The sequence below is a fragment of the Symphalangus syndactylus genome, chromosome 18 (genome assembly GCF_028878055.3).
Source record: "Symphalangus syndactylus isolate Jambi chromosome 18, NHGRI_mSymSyn1-v2.1_pri, whole genome shotgun sequence".
In the NCBI taxonomy this organism is placed as follows: Eukaryota; Metazoa; Chordata; class Mammalia; order Primates; family Hylobatidae; genus Symphalangus; species Symphalangus syndactylus.
Genome location: NC_072440.2, coordinates 9853531 through 9879678, shown reverse-complemented (window position 1 = coordinate 9879678; position 26148 = coordinate 9853531). Strand labels below are relative to the sequence as shown.

Below are 26148 nucleotides of genomic sequence, written 5' to 3'. Positions count from 1 at the left end.
GCCACCCTCTCCAGCCTGAGGTCAGAGGGCTCCCGCCCTGTCTCTGAGGACTGGGGGATTGGCCCTGCTCAGTATCCATGAAGAGCCAGGCCACGGGCTCCTGGGCAGGTCGCGGCCACCGAGATCACCCACCGCAACTGGACGAGGCCTGGGGTGGGGGTGGGGTCTTTCCAAGTCTGGGTCTCCAGGGCAGCACGGCCACACGGCCACCTGACCATCCGTCGCCCAGAAGCCCAACGGTGAAGGGATCTGAGTGTCCAACCCCGGGGGCTCCCTCCGCGCCCGCGCTGGGCACCAGATGGGAGGAAACGGGGTGCGGAGACCCTGGGCGGCGCCGTTACTCGTCGGACGAACGCGGGAAGGAACAAACCAGCGTCTGCCCGGGACCCGGGCTGGAGCCCCCCAGAGCGGCTCGGAGGGGCCGGAGCGGGCGCGGGGGTGCTGGGCACGGGGTTTCCAAGAAAACCACGGCGAGGACGCGGGTTCTCCACAACAGCGCTGTGTTCTCGGCCTCAGCTCCGCGCAAGTTTCTACGGAGACGCGCGTGGCTCCGGGTCGTCGTCCTGGTCCCCGCGCCGGTCCCGACTCACGGGGTCCGCGGGCTGCAGCTCCGCCCGCCGAGCGGCACGAAGGACGCGCCCTGCAGGACCGCGGCGCAGAACGAGCAGCAGCGCTTGCAGGGCCCGGCGGGCGGCAGCAGCCCGCGGCACACGAGGCAGGGCGGCGCTCGGGGGTCCCTCGGCAGCCCTGGGGAGGGAGGGGCGCTGAGACCGCGTGCGCCGGCCCCACATCCCCCGGCCGCGCCTCCCTCCACCCCGACAGCACTCGCCCGCCCGGCGCGCCCTGGGACCCCCCACCCCCGACAGCACCTTCCTCCACCTGCAGTCGCGTCCCCGGGCCCCGCCCCCCACACCCCCCCACCGCTCCTCCGGCCCACTAACCTTCCCACACCCCCCCGGGAACCCTGGACTGCGTCCACAGACCCTGAGCCCACAGACTCTGAGCCCACAGACCCCTGAAACCTCGCCCCTGTCCTCTCCTACCCCAGCCCACCCCCGACGGCGCCCCAGGCCCCCTGACTGCGCCTAGCGCCCCTTGACCTCGACCCCAGGCCCCCGGACCACGCCCACCCGTCCCTCAACCCACGCCCACCAACAGGCGACGCCCGCGCCCCTCAAGGCCACCCCCCCAGGCAGGCCCCCCAGGGCCACCCTTATCACCTGCAAGACCAGCCCAGGCAGAGAGTCCAGCCCCAGGTGGCTCCCAATTCGCTCCTGCATGGAGCCCACCTGTTTCCCCCAGCTTTCGGAAAACCAAGACCTCCACTCAAACGCAGGGGGGCAGGGTGGGGCGTCCGTGCCTCTGGGATGAAGGCTCTGCGGATGGCAGGTCCCCTTCCCCACCCCCGTCACCCTCCCTAACACCCCTCCATCTGGCCCCCCACCCCAGAGGGGCAGTCCAGCTCTGCCTCTAGCTTGTCAGCCTCTCCCAGCCCTGCTCCAGGCGAGTCCTGCCTAGAAGGACCCGACCGGCCAGGGGATTCAGAGAAGAGCGGCCCCCACCCCAGCTCGTCCTGCCCTGCTGTGCCTGGGCTGGGGCTCAGATGCCTGGTGCTGACCCGTCCCCACTGGGCCAGGACCAAGTGGGTGGTCGGCTCAGGATGGTGCCTGCAGACGAGGGCCAGCAGCGTGCTGGGCCAGCCACACAGTCCCAGGATGGGTCAGCGGCTGGAGGGGTCAGGAGGGAGGTGGGAGTGTTAAGACTGGGGGTGCTCCAGGAGCCACCGAGCCCTGTGCCCATGAGAGGCTGCACCCAGTGCAGGCCATCTGGACACACTGGCACCTTCGAAGTGGGCCTGGGCTGGGGCTCCTGGTGGAGCCAGAAGACCTGCTGCCCACAACCTGTGGTCAGACCTCACCAGGGCCCATGGGCAGTTCTGATGCCAGGAGCTGCTGGAGGGAGCACACCCCAGGCCCGTCATCCCACGTGGTGCCCATGGTCTGGCAGGCGGCTGCAGACCGTGCCCTCTCCTGCATGGACTCAGAGGTGGCAGCCGTGATGGGTGAGAGCAGGTAGGTGCCGTCCACTGCGGGGCTGGCCACTCAGCGAGGCCACCCCCTGCATGGGAGCTGCTGCTTTTTGAGGACTTTCACACAGTTCCTCGGAGCGTCACAGGACAGGCAAGACTGGCAGGTGTGACCACCATGTGTCCCTTTCACCCAAGAGGCTGGGGCCTTGGCCTGGCTCTCACTGGCCTCCAGCCACTGCCCTTGCCCTGGGGCTGTCCCAGGTCCCTGGCCAGCCCTTCTCAGTGGGGTGAGCCTGTGCCAAGCCCCGTCCCCCATGTACTGGGGCTGGTGAGTCAAACTTCAGGTTGCCCAGGCCAGGAAGGACTAGGGGAAGGCCAGCCTGCACACTTGCTGCAGCTATAGCTGGCGGGGGAGGGACAGAAGGAGTCCCAGGGTGGGGTAGGGATGTGGGGTGAAGCGGGGACTCCCCGGTTTTCCCAGCCGCCGGGGCTATAGGTTCCCAAGCAGCCACAGCCCAGCCCAGAAGTGCAGGCACCACCCTGCTGGGGCACCCACTGCCAACGGCAAACTCCCAGCCCCAGGCTGAGTCACTCTTCCTGGGGGTCTGGGTGGGGAGAGCCTCCAGTGTCTATGCAAAGCAGTCCTTGGCTTCTGGGAACCTCGGAAAGGTTGGGCCAGCTTGGCCCATGGGACAGGCCAGGGCCCGCGTGGCACAAGCAGGGCATGAGCAGCAGGAAGAACGAGGTGGGAACAGCTCCCACTCCCCGGGGCTCTCATCCCAGCGGAGAGATGCAGGGAGGCCGGGCACAGGACTGGGAGGTCAAGTCTGCCAAGGTGGCCCGGCGCAGCAGGCCAGGCAGCACTGCGGGGCAGGGCTTTGTCCCCCAGGCACCCAGGGCCTGATGGGACCCACCGGGGTGCCCAGAAAGTATGTGTCCAGTGAGTCGGGGCAGAGGCTGGGCCCACCCTAAGCCAAGGAGGAGGGGATGTGGTGTCTGCGGCTCTCCGTGTGTCTGTGCGTGATTAATGGAGCATGCATGAGCTAACCGAGCAGCTGGTGTGGGGCCTGGACCCCGCTGAGGGAGGGGAGGCCCAAGGCCTGGGTCCCAACCCTGTATGGAGGCCGGGGCTGGGGTGAGACTCACTGTGGGGCATCAGCAGGCTCCGGGGAGCCACTGAAGCCCATGGGGTGCACACAGTACCTGGCAGTCTGGGACCCAGACCAGCCCTTCCAGGGAAAACCACCGAATAGGGGCATAAGACAAGAAAAGCATCACAAAAACAAGCAAAAGCAGCAGGCAAGACGGTAAAGGAGGACCAGGTCCAGGCCAGGGAAGGTGAGTGAGCCCAAGAAGAGGTGCTCTGAAAGATGCCTGGCCCCAAACCTCCTCACTCTGGGACTTCGCCACCAGGGTCACCTGGAGCTCTGGGTCCCAAGGCCCTGGAGTGTGGGGACAGAAGACACCCCACGCCCCCAACAATACGGCAGCCCCAAACAGCTGGGTACAAGGGTGAATCAAAAACAGCTGGGCGTGGTGCACACCTGTGGTCCCAGCTACTCAGGAGGCCGAAGTGGGAGGATCACTTGAGCCTGACAGTTGGAGGCTGCAGTTGGAGGCTGTGACTGCACCACTGCACTCCAGCCTGGGTGACAGAGTGAGATCCTGTCTCAGACAAAAAAAAGGAAAAAAGATCAAATAATTTTATTAAAAAGTAAAACTTCTAAAAATGAAAACTTTAAGAAATTAAAACTTCAATGGGTTGATAGCATTCCGAAATGAGCTGGAAGACAGGCGAGGAGACATTTTTAGAATGCAGCACAGGCAGCTAAATAAATCAAACAAAGAAGTGGGAGATTAAAAGATACCGGGAGAGAGAGAAGGCTTAGCAAACATTTAGTTTGTGTTCCAAAGGGAAAGAGACAGAACGGGGTGGAGGCAATATTTAAAGACATAATGGCTGAGAGAGTCCCGTAATTGAATAATGACACCAGCGCACACATCAAAGACATTCAAATTCCAGGTTGAATAAGTAAAAATCAAATTGAATACTCAGATGTATTAAAACAGTCTTAAAAGCTGGCAGATAGAACCGACAGCTCCCCTTGGAGAGTGATGGCTGGCTGACTCTGCTGATTTTCCGAGAGCCACAGCAAAGACAAGATAGTGGAAAGACGTATTCAATGTTCGGCGGGAGAGTGGCTGCAACCTGGACTCCTGCTGCAGAGAATCTGACGCTGTCATGAACCTGTGTGGAAAAGATATTGACAGACCAAAAGCTCATCCGAACGTCCCACCACTGGCACCTCCCTAAGGCACACTGTCTTGAGCAGAATGAAAGGGGTTCAGAATGAACATGGTTGGAAGTCTGAGACTCAGGAAGAGTGAAGGGCAAAGAGGAATGTACGTAGTAAATCTAAAAACCACTGGCTGTGCAAGCGATGATGATAATAACGTCCAGTAGACTGTTAAAAACATTATTAAACAGGCTGACAGTAATAGCAGGAAGTCGGAAGGGAGCAGGGGACTTCACATTTTCCAGGCCTCAAAGTCGATATATTGCCAGGTGGGTATAAGTGTGACTTCCTTCACTTTAGATTTTGGTAAGTTTAACGTGCAATGAGTAATTTGTAGGCAGTGAGTAAAACACCAGAAACAGAGTCTGTAACCTCCAAACCAGAAGAAGGAAAAACCAAAATGAGAGAAGAAGCATCAATGAAAACTAAGGCAAGAACAGAGAGAAAAAGAAACATAGAATAGATGAGATCAACAAAAGTTAAATGAAATCAGATGGTAGATACTGTGGTCATCAGGCTCCAAGGCAGCCCCCAGCGATCCTCACCCCCAGGCACTCATGCATGTGTGCTCCCCTCCTGTCTGGATCAGGATTGAGGTGCGTGGCCCGTAGAATATAGGAGCAGCAGGGGTATGTAATGTCTTGGGTGAGGTCATAAAGACCTCATGACTCTAGTGGTCTCTCTTGAATCACTCACTGGAGGAAGCCAGCTGCCATGTTGAGAGGACACTCAAGCAGCCCTGTGGAAGGTCCACGTGGGAGGGACTGATGGGGGGTGCACCATCAGGGAGGTGGGTCCCCAGCTCCAGGCAAACCTTCAGATGAGGATGCCTCAGTTGACACCGGGACTGAGCTTCAGAAGCATCCCTGAAGCGGCACCATGCCGATGAGCCCTTCTTGGATTCCTGAGCCACAGAAAACGTGGAGGATAAATGTTTGCTTTCTCAGCAGCTCTGCTTTGCAGTGCTTTCTTTTTTTTTTTTTTTTGAGACGGAGTCTCACTCTGTCGCCCAGGCTGGAGTGCAGTGGCGCAATCTCGGCTCACTGCAGGCTCCGCCTCCCGGGTTCACACCATTCTCCTGCCTCAGCCTCTCCGAGTAGCTGGGACTACAGGCGCCTGCCACCACGCCCAGCTAATTTTTTGTATTTTTAGTAGAGACGGGGTTTCACTGTGGTCTCGATCTCCTGACCTCGTGATCCGCCCGCCTCGGCCTCTCAAAATGCTGGGATTACAAGCGTGAGCCACCGCGCCCGGCCTTGCAGTGATTTCTTATGCAGAATCAATCACCACAGAATCCATGTACGTGATTACATTAAACGTAAATGTTACATGCACTGGTTAAAAGACATTGGCAGTCCGGAATTTTATGCAGAGAAATATGTAAAACATAAGCTTATATAATGATGAAAGAAAAAACATACCAGGAAAATCCTCACCAAAATAAAATTAGTAACAATCTGAAAACTCTAAAGCAAGAACTGACAGAATTACATGCATCTTATCATACTTTGCTTAGTAACTGATAAGCAGACTAAGAAAATGAAATATCTCAACAACACAATAAACAAATCTGGCCCAACTCATGATACTGAACAATTTCAGAATTGCACATTATTTGCACCAAGAAACATTTACAAAAATTGATGACCTAAAGCAACTGACAATCATCTAATGACTCACAATCCTCCATCTGACATGTACTCCTCCATCTGACATGCTCTCCTCCATCTGACGTGCACTCCTCTGTCTGATGTGCATTCCTCCATCTGACAATGTGTACTCCTCCATCTGACATGCACTCCTCCATCTGACGATGTGCACTCCTCCATCTGACGACATGCACTCCTCCATCTGACGTGCACTCCTCCATCTGACGTGCACTCCTCCATCTGACGACGTGCACTCCTCCATCTAACGTGCACTCCTCCATCTGACGTGCACTCCTCCATCTGACGACGTGCACTCCTCCATCTGACGACGTGCACTCCTCCATCTGACATGCACTCCTCCATCTGACGACGTGCACTCCTCCATCTAACGTGCACTCCTCCATCTGATGTGCACTCCTCCATCTGACGTGCACTCCTCCATCTGATGATGTGTACTCCTCCATCTGACGTGCACTCCTCCGACGTGCACTCCTCCGTCTAACGTGCACTCCTCCATCTGACGTGCACTCCTCCATCTGACGTGCACTCCTCCATCTGATGATGTGTACTCCTCCATCTGACATGCACTCCTCCGACGTGCACTCCTCCATCTGACGATGTGCACTCCTCCATCTGACGTGCGCTCCTCCATCTGACGTGCACTCCTCCATCTGACTACATGCACTCCTCCATCTGACGACATGCACTCCTCCATCTGACGTGCACTCCTCCATCTGATGACATGCACTCCTCCATCTGACGACATGCACTCCTCCATCTGACTACATGCACTCCTCTATCTGACAATGTGCACTCCTCCATCTGACAATGTGTACTCCTCCATCTGACAATGTGTACTCCTCCATCTGACAATGTGTACTCCTCCATCTGATGTGTACTCCTCCATCTGACGTGTACTCCTCCATCTGACATGCACTCCTCCATCTGACGATGTGCGTTGATGAAAACCCAGCATCCTCTGTCACAGTTGAGACTCCTGCCCGCTCTTAGCACTGCAGGTCCATGTAGGTGTGGAGCAGCAAGAATAAGACACAAAAGGCATAAAGATCATAAGGGAAGAAGTGAAATGGAATTGATTTGCAGATGATGTGACTTTGTCGAAAACCCAAAGGCATCTACGAGTTGCCAGAACCAAGAGGTGAATTTACCAAGTTGGGACACAGTGTCCACGTACAAAATCAGGGCATGTCCCACATTTTAGCAACAAACCAGAACCAAGAGGTGAATTTACCAACACATCAGGATACAGTGTCCATGTACAAAACCAGGGCATGTCCCACATTTTAGCAACAAACAATTGGAAAATAAAATTTCAAATACTATTGATAAAAGTATCAAAATTTATTTGTAAAATATACTTATAAAAGTATCAAAAATCCATCAAATACCTAGGAATAAATGTAATGAAAACTATGCAATAATATTGCTTGGAGAAACTGAAAAATACCTAAATAAACGTTGAGATACATCATGTGCAGGGATCAGAAGCCTCAATATTGTAGGATATCAATTCTCCCCAAAATGATCTATAGATTTGATGCAATCTCAACAAACATCCCAGCAGGTCTTTTTAAAACTTAACATGAGGCCGGGCACGGTGGCTGACACGTGCAATCCCAGCACTTTGGGAGGCCAAGGCGGGTGGATCACAGGGTCAGGAGATCGAGACCATCCTGGCCAACATGGGGAAACCCCGTCTCTACTAAAAATACAAAAAAATTAGCCAGGCGTGGTGGTGCGCACCTGTCATCCCAGCTACTCGGGAGGCTGAGGCAGGAGAATCACTTGAACCTGGGAGGCGGAGGTTGCAGTGAGCCAAGATCGCACCGCTGCACTCCAGCCTGGCGACAAAGCGAGACTCGGTCTCTAAATAAATAAATAAATAAATAAATAAATACTTAACATGAAGATTCAGGCCAGGCGCAGTGGCTCACGTCTGTAGTCCCAGCACTTTGGGAGGCCAAGGTGGGCAGATCACCTTGGAGTTCAAGACCAGCCTGGCCAACATAGTGAAACCCCGTCTCTACTAAAAATACAAAAAATTAGCCAGGCATGGTGGTGGGCACCTGTAATCCCAGCTACTTGGGAGGCTGGGGCAGGAGAATCACTTGAACTCAGGAGGCAGAGGTTGCAGTGAGCTGAGATCACGTCACTGCACTCCAGCCCGGGCAACTGTGTGAGACTCTGTCTCTAAACAGACAACAACAACAACAAAACCATTCAAATGACATAGAGTAGCCAATGCAATTTTGAAGAAGAAACAAAGTTGGAAAATGTATACTATCATATTTGGTTTTGTTTTGTGTTTTGTTTTTGAGGTGGAGTCTCTCTCTGTCACCCAGGCTGGAGTGCAATGGTGCTATCTTGTCTCACTGCAACCTCCACTTCCTGGGTTCAAGCAACTCTCCTGCCTCAGCCTCCTGGGTAGCTGGGACTACAGGTGCCTGCCACCATGCCTGGCTATTTTTTTTTTTTAGTAGTTTTACCATCTTGGCCAGGCTAGTTTCCAACTCGTGACCTCAAATGATCCGCCCGCCTCAGCCTCCCAAAGTGCTGGGGTTACAGGTGTGAGCCACCGTGCCCGGCCCACTGTCGTATTTGAAAACTTCAGAGACAGTATGGTATTGACATAAGGATAGGTAAATAGATTGTTGAAACAGTATAAGTAATCCAGAATTCCTTCAAGAGAGTCTGTTTTTGACAAAGATGCCAAAGTAATTCAGTGGGAGGAAGGATGGTCTTTTTGATGATGGCGCTGGAACAACTGGACAGCCACAGGAAAATCTAAATTTAACATTTTATTTAGGAAGCAAGAATTGCAATTCAGGGCATATACACAGACAGGGTGATCTCACTACATCCAAAGAACAAAGAGAAGGTTGGGAGTTTTCTTAGAAACATAAATGCTCTGTGTTGTTTCACAAGCAAGCTCACCAGCAAGACCAGTAAGGACCAGGAGACTTGTGGGGCTCCGACTGGCGAATGATGGTGTGGGTGAAAGGACATTCAGAGCCCCAGCAGTTTGTTTCAGCAGCTCTTAGAAAAAACTGTGTTCGGATTACACGGGCTGTTTTAGGAGCTGGGCTCACAAAATGTGTAATTTGTGGAGCAGGTGCCAGGTTATGTTCTGAGTGTTTTTTCCCCTGGCCCCTTGATTCTGATTTAGTTGTGTAGGACAAGAATGAGCCCATTTGTATCATTGGCTTTTACGACACCATACACAAAAATTCACTCAAGACGCATCATTGACCAAAATGTGAAAGTCAAAATCATAAAGCTTGTAGAAGGAATCACAGAAGAGCATCTAAATGCCTGAGGCGCTGGACATCCTGTTTACCCTGAGCGATTATTACATACCGCAGGCCTGCATCATCATATCTCATGTAACCCACAAATATATACACCTACTGCGTACCCACAGAAATAAAAAAAACAAAACAAATTAGCAAAAACTCCAAAAAAAAAAAAAAAAAAGGCATCACTAAGAAAGCAAAAAGGCAAAAACCACAGACTGGGAGGAAACAGTCCCATTGTGCATATCTGACAAATAAATATACAGAAGAGGCCGGGCGCGGGGGCTCAGGCCTGTCATCCCAGCACCTGAGATCGGGAGTTCGAGACCAGCCTGCCCAACGCAGTGAAACCCCGTCTCTACTAAAAATACAAAATTAGCTCGGCATGGTGGTGCATGCCTGTAATCCCAGCTACTCAGGAGGCTGAGGCAGGAGAATCGCTTAGAACCCCAGAGGCGGAGGTTGCAGTGAGCTGAGATTGTGTGGTTGCACTCCAGCCTGGGCAACAGAGTGAGACCTTGTCTCAAAAATAAATATATTAAATAAATATACAGAATCTATAAAAACTGCTACAAGTAACTAACCAAAGACAAGCAACCTAATTTTACAATAGGAAAAAGATTTAGTAAGGCATTTTGCAAAGCAAAATATCTGAATGGCTAATGAACAAAGTGCTCAGCATGGCTAGTCACCTGAGAAACACGAATTAAAACCACAATGAGATACCCGTACACCTACCAGACTGGCTAAAAACACAGCCTGACAATACCCAGTGTTGGCCAGGATGTGGGGCAACCGGGACCCTCACATGGCGGGTGGGAGTGCAAAACGCCACAACCACATTGGAAATGGGAAGTTTCTTCTAAAGCAAAACCCAAGCATCCTTCATGACATAGTGGTGCCACTCTTGGACTCACAGCCAAGAGAGACAAAGGCACATGTCCCCGTAACGGCCGGAACAGGATGATCGGAGCAACTTCATTGATCACAGTCCTACACTGGAAGCAAGGCAGCTGTCTGTCAGCAGGGGACCAGGCGGGCTCTGGCACACGAGTGCAATGTAGTAGTGTTCATCACCAACAAAGGGTGCACACCTGTCACACTGTACAGCTGCTGCACCTGAGAGTGCAGGGTCAGACACAGAAATACACCCGCCACTCTGCACAGCCGCCACCTCAGAGCGGAGGGTCAGACATGGAAGCGCAGACCGTGCCGCTCCACCTGTAAGACGTGCAGGGACCACCAAAGGTAATCGATGGTGACTTAAGTCAAATAGTGATGATCACCATTTGGAGAAGAGACTAGAAAAGGCAGGAGGAAACGCCTGGGCTGAGGCTGTCACATGTCGTGCTCCGTTTGGCTGTGTGGGTGTCACACATGTGACAATCCGTCAAGCTGTGTCTACTTATGGTCTGTCCTCACTGTAGGTAAGTCATACCTTCACAAGACTGTGTGGAAAGAGATACTATTTACTAGGCAAGAAAAACCACCAAATGGCTAGAAAAACTTCTGATGAATGACGTGCCAGACTTGCCAGAACTTCTATCCTGAAAACCACTGAGGAAAGTCAAAGAACCCAGTTAAATGAACCAGATCTGGATCATGGTTGGGAAAACTTTATTAAAAAAAAAAGTCGGCCGGGTGTGGTGGCTCACGCCTGTAATCCCAGCACTTAGGGAGGCCAAGGTGGGTGGATCACCTGAGATCAGGAGTTCGAGATTAGCCTGACCAATATGATGAAACCCCATCTCTACTAAAAATACAAAAAAAATTAGCTGAGCAGGGTGGTGCGCGCCTGTAGTCCCAGCTACTCAGGGGGCTGAGGCAGGAGAATCGCTTGAACCCAGGAGGTGGAGGTTGCAGTGAGCTGAGATTGTGCCACTGCACTCCAGCCTGGGCAACAGAGCGGGACTCCGTCTCAAAAAAAAAAAAAAAAAAAAGCCGAGCACGGTGGCTCACGCTTGTAATCCCAGCACTTTGGGAGGCCGAGACGGGCGGATCACGAGGTCAGGAGATCGAGACCACGGTGAAACCCCGTCTCTACTAAAAATACAAAAAAAAATTAGCCGGGCGTGGTGGCGGGTGCCTGTAGTCCCAGCTACTCGGGAGGCTGAGGCAGGAGAATGGCGTGAACCCAGGAGGCGGAGCTTGCAGTGAGCCGAGATCGCGCCACTGCACTCCAGCCTGGGCGACAGAGCGAGACTCCGTCTCAAAAAAAAAAAAAAAAAAAAAATCAGCTGGGCGCAGTGGCTCACGCCTGTAATCCCAGCACTTAGGGAGGCCAAGGTGGGTGGATCACCTGAGATCAGGAGTTTGCAACCAGCCTGGCCAACATAGTGAAACCCCATCTCTACTAAAATACAAAATATTAACCAGGCGTGGTGGTATGCGCCTGTGGTCCCAGCTACTCAGGAGGCTGAGGCAGGAGAATTGCTTGAACCCAGGATATGGAGGTTGCAGTGAGCCAAGATCCAGCCATTGCACTCCAGCCTGGGCAACAGAATGAAACTCCGTCTCAAAAAAAAAAAAAAAAAAAAACATGTCCGTTCTCCCCAAGATCTGCAGATTCAAGGTGATCCCAGTCAAAGTCCCAGCAGTTTGCTGTTCTTAAGCCAACAAGCTCCAAGGGCCAGCGCGCATTTCCTGTCCTGCTGGCCGGACTGGGCCAGGTGACCCTGTCGCCACAGGCATTTTGCAGCACAGGCTGAGTGCACCGGTGCGGTTGCCTGACTGTCACGGAACAAACACACCCCAGGCAGCCACTAGCCTAAGGCTGAGGGGCACATGGAGCTGGCCTGAGCCCAGCCAGGGGTCTGGAAGCAAGCCCAGCTCCTCCTGGCCGTGCCCTCGAGGGCCTGACCGCGGAACACTCGTACGCACGGGTTGTAGTTGTTTGCTACGCGTGGCAACTGCGGCAGGAACCTGACTCACGCACGGACGCCAGCACCCACAAGTGAGAGGCGCCCCAGACACGTGGTGTCGGCTTTGGAAGCAGCTGGTGGGTGGTGAGAAAATGTCACAGTTCTGGAGAGAGGCCTCTGTAAGGTGGTGTCAAAACGCCAGGTTGAATCTACAGTCATCTGCGGAGACTCCGAAGGCAGGCAATCTGCCCAGTGAATTCGCAGCACTGGGCAGGAGGGTCTGGAGGGAGAACCCTAGTGGCATGGCTGGTATGTGAGGATCAAAGGCAGAGGAGATCTTTCCTCTTCAGCATGAGAATTTGGCACTGGGCTAAGCCTCCAGTTGCCTCCCGCTGGTGACCTGGTAAAGGGGAACATAAACTCCTTTGGTCGGCAACATTGCTTATGGCAAAACTGCCCTGTGGCAGGCAGACCACGCGGGGACTGGGGAGTCACTGGTGTCTGGGAGGCCACGTCACTGGCCGTCCTGAGTGATCCCCACACCTGGGCATGTGCCCTGCGGGCCATAGGACGGGATTGCTGCAGGAGGAACTTCACCTCCCGTGGGGCAAGAAGCATCTCCGTGAGTGGATCCCAGCCCCTGAATCGCAGTGGGAATCAGGGAGGCGGCAACACCTGCATGCCGTCATAAAGACCTCCATCATGCCCTCATAAAGACCCCCACACACCCTCATAAAGACCCCCACACACCCTCATAAAGACCCCCACACACCCTCATAAAGACCCCCATCGCGCCGTCCTGCAGACCCCCCCACCACGCCGTCGTAAAGACCCCCATGCGGGAGGAAAGGGTGATGCTGCCCTGCTGGTCAGCCGCGTCCCTGCCCCACGTCCTTCTCTGCGACTCCGAGGCCGAGAGCAGCCTGTGGCAGCCCCTGAAGTCTGAAGGTTTAGCCGAGGCTCGGAAGAGCCCGATGCGGGCCGGGCGTGGCGGCTCAGGCCTGTCACCTCAGCCTTCAGAAAACCACACACGAAAGCCCAGCGGTCACTTTCGCCACCTCGCTCAGCCAGGGAGTCTGGTGCTGTTCATGTCGCTGTTCAAGGTCTTAACTCAAATCCTCCCGACCCGCACCACACCCCCAGAGGTATGGGGACAAAGGCATCACCCGCCAGGTTCTACAGAGGGGACCCCACTACCCACCTGGCCGGCACTCCCACTCCCCCCACCCCGAGACCCCCGTGCCAGGCTGGGACAGGTGCCCCAACCCCGCTCCCTGGCTCCCGCCGGCACCTCCGTCAGGGGACACCCCGGGCCCCAGCACCGAAGCCTGCCCTGTGCCCTGCTCTGGAGGATGCAGCGGCTGCTGGCGAGGGTTGGGGATGGAGCAGGCGGCCCCCAACCCCACAGCGCACCGCCAGCGGCGCAGGTTACCTTTTCCTCCGGGCAGCGGACGCAGCGCGCCCTCTGCTGTCTTCAAGCTCTGCAGCACGGGCGCCAGCGGGTGCGCATTTAGCTGGTTTGGAGCCCAGCGTTTGGCGGGCTGGGCCACGAGGACACCGGTGTTTGGAGCCTGACTGTCCACGTGGCGACAGGGGCAGGCCTGGAGCTCCATCTTCCCAGCAGCTTTGGTGCGGGGGCGCTGCGCGGCTCCACCACTCTCGGCCGGCCCCCTTAAGGGTGCCACCAAGGCCAGGGGGAGCCCCTTCTCTTCCTTCAGTCCCAAGTCCTGCTGGAGAGCTGGTGGTGGGGGTCCCTGGGCAGGGTCTGGCATGGCCGAGGGGCCCCGTGCCTTCAGCAGCTGCGCGTCCAACAGCGAGGCCGAGGCCTTGAGGTTGCAGATGGGCAGCACCTGCCTCCTGGCTCTCCTCACACTGACGCCCGCCACGCAGAGGTCGGACCCGCTGAATGGGGGCAGCTCAACCACAGGCTGTGGGGAAGGAACAGGTTGGGGTGCTGGGCTGTGGCCAGGATGGGGGGTCCCCTGCAGGAGGGGTCTGTGCAGGCGGGACTGGTCGGGGCACAGACCCCCACCTGACTCAGGAGTGAACACCTGGGTTCCCACGCAGACCCCCAGGAGGCTCCCAGGCTCTGGAGAACCTGCGGGGAACCAAGGCTTCCTGAGGCTTGGGGGTCAGCCTGGGGGGCCCCACACCCAGGGACTCAGCTGCTCTTTTCCCGAGTTTAGCCACAGAGAGGCCGCAAGAGAGAGGCCCCCGAAAGATCCTCAGAGTGGAGGAGGCACTGCAGGCCAAAGCAAAGGAGCAGCATAGGTGGCCTGGAGGCTGCGGGCATGGAGCCCCCACCTCTAACCACAGTCAGGACTGGGTGAGGCTGGGAACAAGCGGGAGGAAAGCTGGACAGAGGCACTGAGCCTGAGTGAGCGGGGCCACCCCACCCGCCCAGACGCCGGGAGTAGCCCCTTCCTCGGTGCCAACGAGACACTGAGCCCCATGGGAGAGCAGGGCAGGCCTGGGCCCTCAGCGGGACCAAGAATGGTCACAGAGCAGGATCGGCGTCCTCCATGGACCCCGCGGCACTGGTGCCCTGCAGCTCCACCCTCGCCCAGTGACCAGGTGGCAAAGCGTCCACATGGTGGGCGGCCACCAAACCCCCCCGAGGCGGGCGTGGCTCACCTGCCTCCACAGGAGCTCGAAGTTGCCGATGTCACAGCTGCGATCCACGGCCACCTTGATGGTGTCCTCCTGCACCTGTGCACACAGCTGGGCCGTGACGGGTGTGGACGGGTGCATGGTGGGGCTGGAATTGATCTCGATCAGCCAGGGCCTGAAGTCCCTCCCGAGGATGAAGTCAGCCCCGTAGAGCTCAAAGCTGTTCTTGCGAGGCTCCACGTGGTCCTGGGCCACCTTCATGGCGTGGGCGATGGCCTTCTTCATGGACGGGTAGATGACGCTGCCCCACATGGCGCCGTGGCCCTGGCGCTGCAGGTACTCCTGGAACCTGGCGCTGGTCCACATGTTGTGTGCGGGCAGCAGGGGGCTGCGGCCCACATCATTCTTCAGGTGCTTCTGGACGGCGTTGTTGCACAGGTGGATGGCGCTGTGGGGGGGATGAGGGGCAGGTGCTCAGCCTCCGTTGGCCCAGGAGGGCACCCAAGGCCAGTCCTCCCAGCCATGCTGAGCCCACCCAGCTGGCTCTAGAGAACCCTGCCCCTGAGGACTCCAACCCTCTGCTGGAGGGGCCCAGCTGGGATGAGTGTTACTGTTCCAGATGGAGAAACAGGGCTCAGAGAGGCCACGGGATTGGCCAGGTGCACAGCTCACGGCTGGAGGCCCAGAAATGGGCGCTGGAAGGGGGCTCTGGCTTCTCACTGCCCTGCCTGGGAGCTGCTTTTGCACAGGTGAGTTCCTGGACTCCCTCCAGGCCCACTTGACCAGAGGCAGTGAGCAGGTGAGGGTCAAAGCCCCTGGCTGGCTCCTCCCAGGCCTCTTCTGGGTGTGACTTCAAGCATGATCCACCAGGCATGACCACAGCCCCTTGCCTGGGCCAGAGTTCACTCCCCTGCAAGGTTCTCTGTTACATGACTCTCAGGCCTCCCTGGATTCTCACTCTCTTGAAAAGCAGATCCCCTTCCTGCCCAGCCGTCAGGTCCCCTAGCACCTCACACCAAGCAAGGGCCACACAATAGTCAGAGGAAGCCTTGGTGCAGACAGAGGGTGGCAGGCGTCGCCGTGTGGATGGCACACTCCTGAGGACTCCACAGGCTCTCGCCATCCTGCCCATGAGGGGAGCCGGATGAGGCAGGGGGTCCATCCACCCCGGGCAGCACACTCGCGGATGTCTGAGCCTCCACCAGGCGCCCCACATGCCGCCTCCCCTACACCGGGGCCCAGGTGCTGCCCACACCATTCCAATCCCCCTGGGCACAGGCAAAATGGTGCCTTTTAAGATTTTCCAGAGATGATACACAGAGCGTGGGGTGTAGGGCGCTGGCTTTGAAGGCCGGTGGGCCTGGGCCTGTCCCTGGGGGAGGTCATCAGCCTCCCAAGCCTCAGTTTCCCCATCTGTGCCTCTCGTGGTGGCAGGTGGCAGTGAGGGGGCCCTGCCCGTGCTGCTTCTCACTGCAGCTGCTCCAGGCATGCAGGCAGCAGCCCATTACCTGGCCTGAGGCGTCCAGGTCGCCCACCACACTGACCTGTCCAGCTTGTCCAGGGAGAAGCGCTGTGATGAGAACCGCAAATAACTCTCCTTGTAGAACCAGATGGTCAGGGGGTTCCAGTCCGTGACGAGGAACCACTGTCTGATGTCGAACTTGGTGTCATAGATGAGCAGTGGCGTCTCAATGTATTTCTGGACCACCCACTTATTGTCCCTGGAAAGAGGGTGGTCTGCAGCTGCCAGTTCCAGGATCTCCTCCACACGCTCCATGCACACTATGTCTGCAAGAGGCCACCGCTCAACCCAGCATGCACAGCCACTGTGCAGCGGGACCCGAGCTCCTGAGCCCTGGGGCAGGGTCGCAGCTTGGCCCTGAGACCTGCACTGGCTTTGTCCAGGGCCAGCAGGCAGCATGGCTGGTGGGGGTGACGGGGGAGCAGGGAAGGCTTAGCACTCATGGATGAGGCTAAAACCAGTGCTGGTCTCCCCCAGGCTCTCCCCGAACAGAACCAGCCTCTGGGACTCCAGAGGGGACACAGAGATCAGTGAAGGGGCAGGGACAGAGACACTTTTAAAAGGGAGCCAGGAGGATGGGCATGGTGCCTTATGCCTGTAATCCCAGCACTTTGGGAGGCCAAGGCAGGTGAATCCCTTGAGGTCGGGAGTTCAAGACCAGCCTGGCCAACATGGTGAAACTCCATCTCTACTAAAAATACAAAAAAAATTAGCCGGGTGTGGTGGGCGCCTGTAGTCCCAGCTACTCGGGAGACTGAGGCAGGAGAATCGCTTAAACCTGGAAGGTGGAGGTTGCAGTGAGGTGAGATTGCGCCACTGCACTTCAGCCTGGGCAACAAGAGCAAAACTCTGTTTCAGAAATAAATAAGTAAAAATAAAAAACTAAAAAGGAAAGCATAGACCAGTTTGTGAATACAAAGGAGGAAATCCTGATTCCAGGTGCCCTGTGATTGGAACACACGCTGTGAAGACGCCTCCAGGTCTGCTCCAGCAACTGAGTCCTGACCCCCACGCCTGCCTCGGCATTCTGCTCCCTCCCTTCCTTCCCTGTAGTGCTGTGGGCCTGAAACTGTCCCTCACTCACGGCCTCTGGCATCAAATGCGGCCATTGGTGGCTATGAATGCGGTGCAGGGAGCACCGGCACCAGGGGACTCACCTCGGCCCCGGGACTTGGCCGCGGGCTTCATAATCCAGATGTTCCGGAGGCCGTCGATGTCCATCTGAGGGTTCACGGACGTGATTCTATTCAGCAGAGCCTGGCACTGCGAAAAGTAATTTCTTGAATTGGAGATGAAAGCATCGCCACTACAAAGCAAGATCCAGAAAGTGCATGAGACTTGGAGGCCTGCGCCCCGCCTCACCCACCAAGCAGGCGCTCGGCTCTAGGATGGTCTGGGGCTGACCTGGCGGGAAGGGGCTGCGGGTCGGCCCAGGAAGTTCTGCCAACAGTATGGACACCTGGAAACACAGCCCTGTGAGGCTGCTCCAGACAAGGGCTGTGTTAAGACAGCGGGGACCCCGGTGTGTGGGTCGGAGCTGGCCACAGGCCCCAAGCAGCACCCCGCCTGGGTGGAAATGGTGGGAGGCACAGGTGGGGGTGGGGAGACGCAGCCATGCCCAGCTTCCACCTGTGGTTGGTGGTGCTTGGGACCAACCCGTGGTAGGAAAGCGTCCGGCCCGTGCAGGCCTCCTGCGTCCCTGCCAGCTGCCAGCGCCACATCCTGCGAGCTCAACGTCATTCTGACTCAAGACCCTTTGCAGTCACGGGCTAGACTCAAGAAGTCATCATAACCACAGGGAATAAGGAGAGGGTGGGGAGAGCTGTTTGAGTGGCTTTTAGAGCTCGGGGGTGCACTCCTGCTGCCCGGATGGATTGGGGGGAAGCCATGCCAGTACCAGCAGCTGCCCCAGGGCCTGTTGGAGCCATCCTGCGTGGGCAGACTCAGGGCCATGAAGACCCAGTGTGGACCCCGCGACGTCCCGACAAGGTGGCTGTGGCACAGGAGTGAGGGCCAGCGGGGCTCCAAGGATGCCAGCCATGACTCTCGCAGCCGGCCTGGGCTGGGGTGGCCTGGGCTGGGGTGGGGAAGCCCCTGAAGACACAGGACATCGGGGTTCCATTCAAACCTGCTGGGGGCAGCTTGAAGGGAGAAGTGAGGCTGGGGTGTCCCTGACAACATGGGAGGGCCCCACCACTGTGGAGCTGTGGCCAGGGGTGCCTGGGCGAGAGCCCCTCCCAGGGAAGGACCGAAGGCGACCTCAGGCGGGGGCACCTCCTGGCTCTCACTGGCTGCCACGCCTCCTCCGTGGTGAGTGCCGAGCACTCCTGACCCCAGGATGGCAACAGGACCGCTCAACTGTGATGAGGACTTGGAGCAAACTGGGCACAGCCAGCCCCCCGCGCCCCTGAAGCAGCCTTGTCTGTGCAGCACAGGCCAGCCCCAAACTATTGTGGTCTAAATAGGGTGGGTCACCCATGACGTCCACCATGTTGGTCACAGCCAAGGCCACCTAGGATACCAGCAAGCTCCCAGTGACAGGCAGCTACAGCGACTCCCTCAGGAGGATGAGCTGTGGGAAGGAATCCCTCACAGCCTCCCAGGACAGCCCAGCCCCGAGCCTGCGACAGCCCCCACATTGGGAGGTGGTATTTGGGCAGGACCACCATCCCCGCAAGTGTACGAACCACTATGTTTCCCCTGCTTTGGGCGGAGAAGGCTGCGAGCAGTGAGGGATACATCTGCTCAGGAGTCCAGCGGAGCACCGCGCAGGAGCTGGCAAAGTCCAGGAAGCCCCAAGATCCAGACAGACACCCCAATACCAACAAGCATCCCAGACATCCAGACAGGAGCCCCAACGCCAGGACAGGCATCTCAACGCTCAATACCCCACAGGTAGCCTAATGCCCAGACAGGTGACCCAATTCCCAGAGGCTGCACTGCCCCGGCAGCTCCCGCGATCCACACTCACAGCTCCGACACGTGCCAGGGGCCTGCGCAAGTCTTACTGAACGAGGGAGTAGTACTGCTGAGTCAGGTCCTCCCACTCGGCCTCGGTGAGGTCCTCCGCGGCATCTGCTGACGTGTCGATGTCCTCATGCTCCAGCTGCCCCAGGTAGGCCTGGCATACCTTGCACGCGATGTCCACAAGCTGCCCCGGGAGGCCCCTGAGCTTTGCCTCAGCATTTTTGGCATCTGAAACCCAGACACAGGCACATGGAGTGGGAACCCCACCCAGGGGCAGCCCTGCCCACCTCGAGGGGTGATGCCTAAAGTCATGGACAAAGGTCGCTCCACTCCCTCTGTGCCCCAATACCCAACAAGTATCCCAGACCCCCAGACAGGCACCCCAATACCCAACTAAGCTTCTCTGAGCAGCCACCCTGGATGTCACACCTGTGTCTGGGCAGGTGACTTCCTCCCTCCTGAACAGTCCCAACCTCCAATGGCTCTGTGAGTGCCACCTCCCCACAAGAAACATATGGGCCCTGCCGCTGGACCCTCAGCTCCTCAGTGGACCCTGCTAGACCCTCAGCTCCTCAGTGGACCCTGCCGCCAGACCCTCAGCTCCTCACAGTAGCAATTACTGATAAGTTCGACTTCATTAAAATGAAAAACTTCTGCTCTGTAAAGAACAATTTTAAGACAATGAGAAGACAAGCCATAGATTGGGAGGAAATATTTGCACACATCTAATAAAGAAATGTTACCTAGAGTATACAGAGAACTCTTGAAACTCAACAATAAGAAAACATAATTTTATTTTTTATTTTTATTTTTTTAAGACAGAGTTTTGCTCTTGTCGCCCAGGCTGGATGGCAAGATCTTGACTCACTGCAACCTCCGCCTCCTGGGTTCAAGTGATTCTCCTGCCTCAGCCTCCCGAGTAGCTGGGATTACAGGTGTGTGCCACCATGCCTGGATAATCTTGTATTTTTAGTAGAGATGGGGTTTCACCACGTTGGCCAGGCTGGTCTCAAACTCCTGACCTCAAGTGATCCACCCACCTCAGCCTCCCAAAGTGCTGGGATTACAGGTGTGAGCCACCGCACCCAGACAGAAAACAATTTAAAAATGAACAATCTGAACAGTCACCTCACCAAAACATATATACAGATGGAAAACAAGCATATGAACACACACTCAACATCATATACCGCTATGGACTAGCAATTCCATATCTACAAGTTTTTCTATAAAATACCCTCAGAAATTCACGAGGAAATGGAGGCTAGGCACAGTGGCTCACACTTGTAATCCCAACACTTTGGGAGGTTGACACAGGAGGATCGCTTGAGCCTGAAAGTTTGAGACTAGCCTGGGCAACATAGTGAGACTCTGTCTCACAACACACTCACAACGATAATGAGACACTAATACAGACCCAGGAGAATGCTGCAAACAGAATACTGACCACATCAAACACTGGTGAGGATGTGGAGAACAGGAATTCTCCCTCGTTGCCGGTGGAAATGCAAAACGGTACAGCTACTTTGGAAGACAGTCTGGCAGTTTCTTACAAAATGAAACATACTCTTGCCATACCACCCAGTAAGTGCATTCCTTGGTATTTTCCCAAATGAATTCAAAACTTATGGCCACACAAAGACCTGCATACAGATGTCGACAGAAACGTTATTCATGATTGTCAAAACCTGGAAGTGACCAAGATGTCCTTCAGCAGATGAATGGACAAATAAACAATGGTGGATCCAGACAGTGGAATATCACTCAGCCCTAAAAAGAAACGAGCTCTCAAGCCATGAAAAGACCTGGAGGAATCTTAAATGCATATTACTAAGTGGAAGAAGCCCATCTGAAAAGGCTCCATGCTACGTGGTTCTAACCGAACGGCATTCTAGAAAAGGCAAAACCGTGGAGACAGGAAAAAGATCAGTAGTAGCCAGGAGCTCGGGGGTGGCGGGATGAAGAGACAGAGCACAGGGAGTTTTAGGGCCGGGGACTGTCTCTGTCTGATACTGGAATGGTGGATACACGGCATCATACATTGTCCAAACCTGTAGAATGTGTAACACCATTTGGGTTACCATGATGCGTCATTGTAGGTTCATCAACTGTGTTAAAATCATTAATTAGGCTGGGTACGGTGGCTCAAGCCTGTAATCCCAGCACTGTGGGAGGCCAAGGTGGGCGGGTCACCTGAAGTCAGGAGCCTGGCCAACATGGCAAAACCCCATCTCTACTAAAAATACAAAACATTAGCCGGGCGTGGTGGTGGGCACCCAGCTACTCGGGAGGCTAAGACAGGAGAATCGCTTGAACCCAGGAGGCAGAGGTTGCAGTGAGCCAAGATCGTGCCATTGTACCTGGGTGACAGAGCAAGACTCCGTCTCAAAAGAAAAAAAAAAAAAAACATTAATTAGGAGGCCATCAGATGAGGTGGCCCAAGTGACCTGGTCTCCGACAAACGCAAACCACAACCTAACTCAGAATTGAAAATGAAACTTGAGCACAGCCAGTCGCAGACAGCCAGCTGGGAACAAATTCTCACTCAGCACAAATGAGGCCACCGCTCTGGCGTTCACCAATCAGGATTTATTTCCTCTGTTTCCACGTTTACCTAGAAGGGCTCTCCCCTCGGTGGAGCCCTGCAGCCGCCTGATTGGCACAAATCACTGTTTGCTCAAATACACTCTAAAAGTTTAATGCACTCATGTTCCCCTGTCAACAGTTGAAACGCACTGCTCTGGTGCGGGATGTTGGCGGTGGGGGAGGCGCGGGGGCAGGAGAGTGTGGTAAATCTTGTCCTCTCTGCTCAGCTGTGCTGCGAACCTAAAGCTGCTCTAGAAGTTACATTGTATTAAAACCAACAACCACAAAAAAGATTTGGGTTTTTTCCAAAAACACGATGGCTGGTTCACATCCCTGTAACCACCCAGGGGCGCCTCTCCCCGCGGCTTCCTGCGTCCTCTCCCACAGGGCCCCTTTGGGGAGACTCAGGCTGCGGCATCGTGGTGGCTGCGCGGCGGGGCAGGCTTCTGACCACAGGCTGGAACCACGTCCGCAGCACGGGACTGTACCGGTGGGCGTGGGACGCGGACGTCCCAGGGCTGCGTTAACTGCCAGGTGCTTTACAAACGGGGTGACTTTGACGTTCAGCCCCACAGTTAGAACAGAAAACCCGTTTGCCATGAGAATCGAGAGAGTCTGAGGCATCGCTGTATCCAGCCCCGGCTGCTGCGACCCTCAGGACTGACCACACCTAGGAGGCGGGAGGGCCCCTGTGGAGGCCCCGAGCTCTGGTGGCCTGGCACTGCCCTGCCCCGGCCCAGCACACCTTGCCTGCTGCTCGGGTCGCTGCTCCCGGCCTCCTCCCTCCGGCCCCCGGGCGTGCTCCTGCCGCTCCTGCTGCAGCTCTGGTGACTGACCACCCACTTGAGGATGCCGGATGCCATGGTACGCCGGAAGTCTTCTGGAAGGACAGCACGGCCTCGCCCCATCTGTCTGAGCCGGGACTGGGGACTGGAGACGGGGCCAGGGCCGCGGAGGCTCCCCAACCTGCCCCACTTCCCGCCCTCACAGCCGGTGGGGCCCAGGCCTGCTCCCACACCCCCAGTCGCCTGCCCTTCTCCCTGCCGCGTCTCTGTGACTGCAGCCGTCCAGCTGCACCCCTCGGCCTCCAACCACGGAGCCGGCCTTGCCCCAGCTGCTCGCAGCGCTGTCCACGAGCCCAGTGCAGAACCACACGCTCCTTGCCTGCCCGCCCTCCCTCCCCGGGCCCCGGGCCCCTGTACTGCCATGACCATGGCTATGGAAGGCCTCTCCCCGGTCCTCTGTCCTCAGACCCTGCCCCATCGATTTGTCTCAGCGCCAGGGGGATCTTTCTAGAAGCCTCTCTGCTGACAGCACTGGGGCCCTCTGCCGTCTCCTCACTTACCCAGGAACTCGTGCTGCTCGCTCTCGGTGCAGAGGCTGTAGCAGCGTGGGAAGAAGGAGTCGGGGTTGGCCGGGACGTACCAGGGCAGGCTCCGCATGTTCACGCACAGCCCGATCTCCAGAGACAGCGGCGTGTTAGGCACGAGGGGCAGCTCAGCTCAGCTCCGCCTCGCTCACAAGGCGAGGACGGGCCATCCACCTCGGACTTGCCTGGCTATGGGGCACCACACAGCACCCCTAGGGCGGATCCCTCCCCCTCCCCAGACATACGGTCCCCCAGGTCCCCAGGCCACCCCCTCCAGCCGGTGGGAGCATGGATGTGCAGGCCAGGCTCAGACGCATCCTTGAGGCAGTGGAGGGTGTGGCAGGCCCCAGGGAATGGGGAGGCTGCAGCTGAGGGCACCGAGGGCAGTGGGCACTGGGGCTCCCTCCAGTCCCCCAAACGGGCCACAAAGTGTCCCACACCTCAGACCCCAGGAGAGGAAGGACTGGCTGCAGGGCCTGGAATGCGGCCACACGCCCAGCACTGCCCACCACATGCGATGCAGCACTCGCCATTAGAGAGGCATATCGTGAAGTCCCCGCACCCCAATGTCTGGTTTGTCACCCCGTTAAGGAAAAAAGTGGCTGGCCCCCAGAAAACACAGCGCACGCTGACTGGCTCTGCACACAGGGTCTTTGAAGGGGCCATGTTTCCACCAGCAGCGCTGGTGCTGGCCTGACCCTGGGGTATTAGGTGCGGCAGGGAGCCTTGTCCCGCACCTCCGCCCCACACTGTGCTGAGGCAGCCGCACCTGGCCTGCTGAGACGGATCTCTGTGCCAGGGAAGCCCCTCTTCCTGGACCCCTCCCTCAGCAGGGTCCCCACACCCTGTGTCCTGGGCAAGCCCCAGCCATGGGCCTTGGTGGGAAGGGTGTGGCAGCTGCCTTGTGCAGGGCTGGAGGCCGGGGGAGACGGGGGAGTGCCCAGTGCTGGGGGGAGCGGCACCTCTTCCCCTGGGGACCCACAGCCCCCTCAGCACCCAAAGCCCGGTGGCAGTCCCCACTCAGCCCCATCTTTGGCCTCTGTGCCCTGAGGAGGGAGCTTCTGTGGCCCTGGATTCACCCAGAGACACAGAGCAAAGGGCACAGGGGTGCTGGGGGTGGGGTGGGCACCAAGTGATTCTGGCCACGGCCTTAGACCAGGAGTCCTGGGAGGCGCCCAGGAGGTGACTGGTGGCCACCGATGGCCGCCCATGGCCACTGACCAGCCACCGAGGGTCCCTAATGGCTACAGAAGCTCCTCCCCACCACCCTTGCCGGCTCCCACCATGCCCAAGCAGCCAGCTCACCTTGGTGGTGAAGGAGGCTGTCTTTGCGTAGTGGTTCAGCATCTGGTCGTAGGTCAGGCTGTGATAGTCAATGACGTTCCTCTTGATGGTCCAGAGGAGGTACGGCATCTCGTTTTTTACCAACCTAGACTGGCAAGAAAAAAGTCTTTATTGATGCCCAGCATTCAAGGTTCACACCAGCCAGGATGGGACGGAGCGAGGTGACCATCAGAGGACAAATGGCGTGCAGCGTGAGGATCCCAGCCGGGCTCTGCTACAAGCAGTAGTGCTCCTTGTGGGCCTCCTGTGCACGGGATGTGGGGCGCAACCAAGACCACACAGGGTTTCCACGGAGGGGCCTCGGGCTCTGGGGGCCCACCCCGATGTGGGGCTGCAGGTGGGGTCTGAGCCCTCCGCACGGGGTCTGCGTGGGTGTCGGGACGTGCCACTTGCCAGGTGACATGACACTTCATAACCCAGAACTTACAGTCCCCAGGACCAAAGCCCCCAGGCCTGTACCACGAGCCCTGCACACCCCTCCCTGAGCCCCAGGCACTGGCCTCCCGCTCCTGCCCTGCTGATAGAGGGGCTGGGCATGGAGCTGGGGGCATGTGGTCGGTGCTTTTCTGTTTACAACAATGGCATGTGTTAAGTCAAAATTCCAACCAGGCTGGGTGCAGTGGCTCACGCCTGTAATCCCAACACTTTCGGAGGCTGAGGCGGGCAGATCACCTGAGGCCAGGAGTTCAAGACCAGCCTGACCAACATGGTGAAACCTTGTCTCTACTAAAAATACGAAAATTAGCCGGGCATGGTGGTGGGTGCCTGTAATCCCAACTACTCCGGAGGCTGAGGCAGGAGAATCACTTGAACCCGGGAGGCAGAGGTTGAGCCGAGATTGCACCATTGTACTCCAGCCTGGGCAACAGAGTGAGACTCCATCTCAAAACACCCCCCCAAAAAATATATGTGTGTGTGCGTGTGTGTGTGTGTGTGTGAATAATAGCATACTAACCACTAACCACCACTAATGACTGTGTACTGGGGTGAGAAACAGCATCATCAACAGAGCCGAAGTCCCCCAGCCGCCCCCACCCGGTAGCTGCCACCTGCTTCTGTCTCTCCTCCAGGCGCAATGAGCAGAATGTTTCTGCCTCTCTGGAATGCGTGTGCTACAATCCTCACCCCCAGGGCGATGGCATAGGAGGCTTTAGGATTAGGTCACGAGCCTGAGCCCCTTATGATGGGCTAGCACCCTTATAAAAGAGGCCCCAGAAAAACCCTCGCCCCTGTGTGAGGACGCAGAGAGAAGCCAGCCATCCATGAAGCAGGACACTCTCACAGAGCCCAGCCACGCTGCCCCTGACCCAGACTCCAGCCTCCAGAACAGTGAGGAGTGTTCTGATGTGTCCACGCCATTGCCCACGGACCTGTGAGAGCCACTGGAGCACCCATGACGCTCTATGGGAATGGCACTGACTCCAGGAACCTGGAAGGGCGAGCTCACCAGCCATGTGGGAGGCGCCTCATCAAGTCTGGGCCCATTTTTCTATTTGTCTTTTCATTACTGATTTGTGAGTTCTTCATACATTCTGGACATTTGATCTTTTCAATTTTAAGTACTGCAAATGCCGTCTCCCACTCTGGTTTCTCTTTCGCC

The 26148-nt window shown here is 56.7% G+C and overlaps 1 protein-coding gene across 7 annotated transcripts in view; it reads right to left on the bottom strand.

Annotated features, from left to right (window-relative positions):
- Window positions 1-586: 586 nt before the first annotated feature.
- TTLL8 (tubulin tyrosine ligase like 8) overlaps window positions 587-26148 on the bottom strand; it is a 35624-nt gene continuing 10062 nt past the window's right edge. Inside the window, exons 6-17 of one of the 7 annotated variants that reach the window (XM_055253330.2) lie at window positions 24510-24638; window positions 23181-23295; window positions 22581-22715; window positions 19291-19477; window positions 17440-17588; window positions 16305-16548; window positions 14785-15208; window positions 13576-14078; window positions 12551-12573; window positions 11019-11039; window positions 1919-2011; window positions 587-747 (exon numbers count right to left, since the gene is read on the bottom strand). In XM_055253330.2, the coding sequence (XP_055109305.1) occupies window positions 587-747; window positions 1919-2011; window positions 11019-11039; window positions 12551-12573; window positions 13576-14078; window positions 14785-15208; window positions 16305-16548; window positions 17440-17588; window positions 19291-19477; window positions 22581-22715; window positions 23181-23295; window positions 24510-24638 (2184 nt within the window). Of the gene's footprint in view, window positions 748-1918; window positions 2012-3993; window positions 4278-5690; window positions 6989-11018; window positions 11040-11552; window positions 12574-13575; window positions 14079-14784; window positions 15209-16304; window positions 16549-17439; window positions 17589-19290; window positions 19478-22580; window positions 22716-23180; window positions 23296-24509; window positions 24639-26148 lie in introns of those variants that run through there. The other 6 variants (XM_055253329.2, XM_055253332.2, XM_055253328.2 and 3 more) reach the window with 6 other exon arrangements.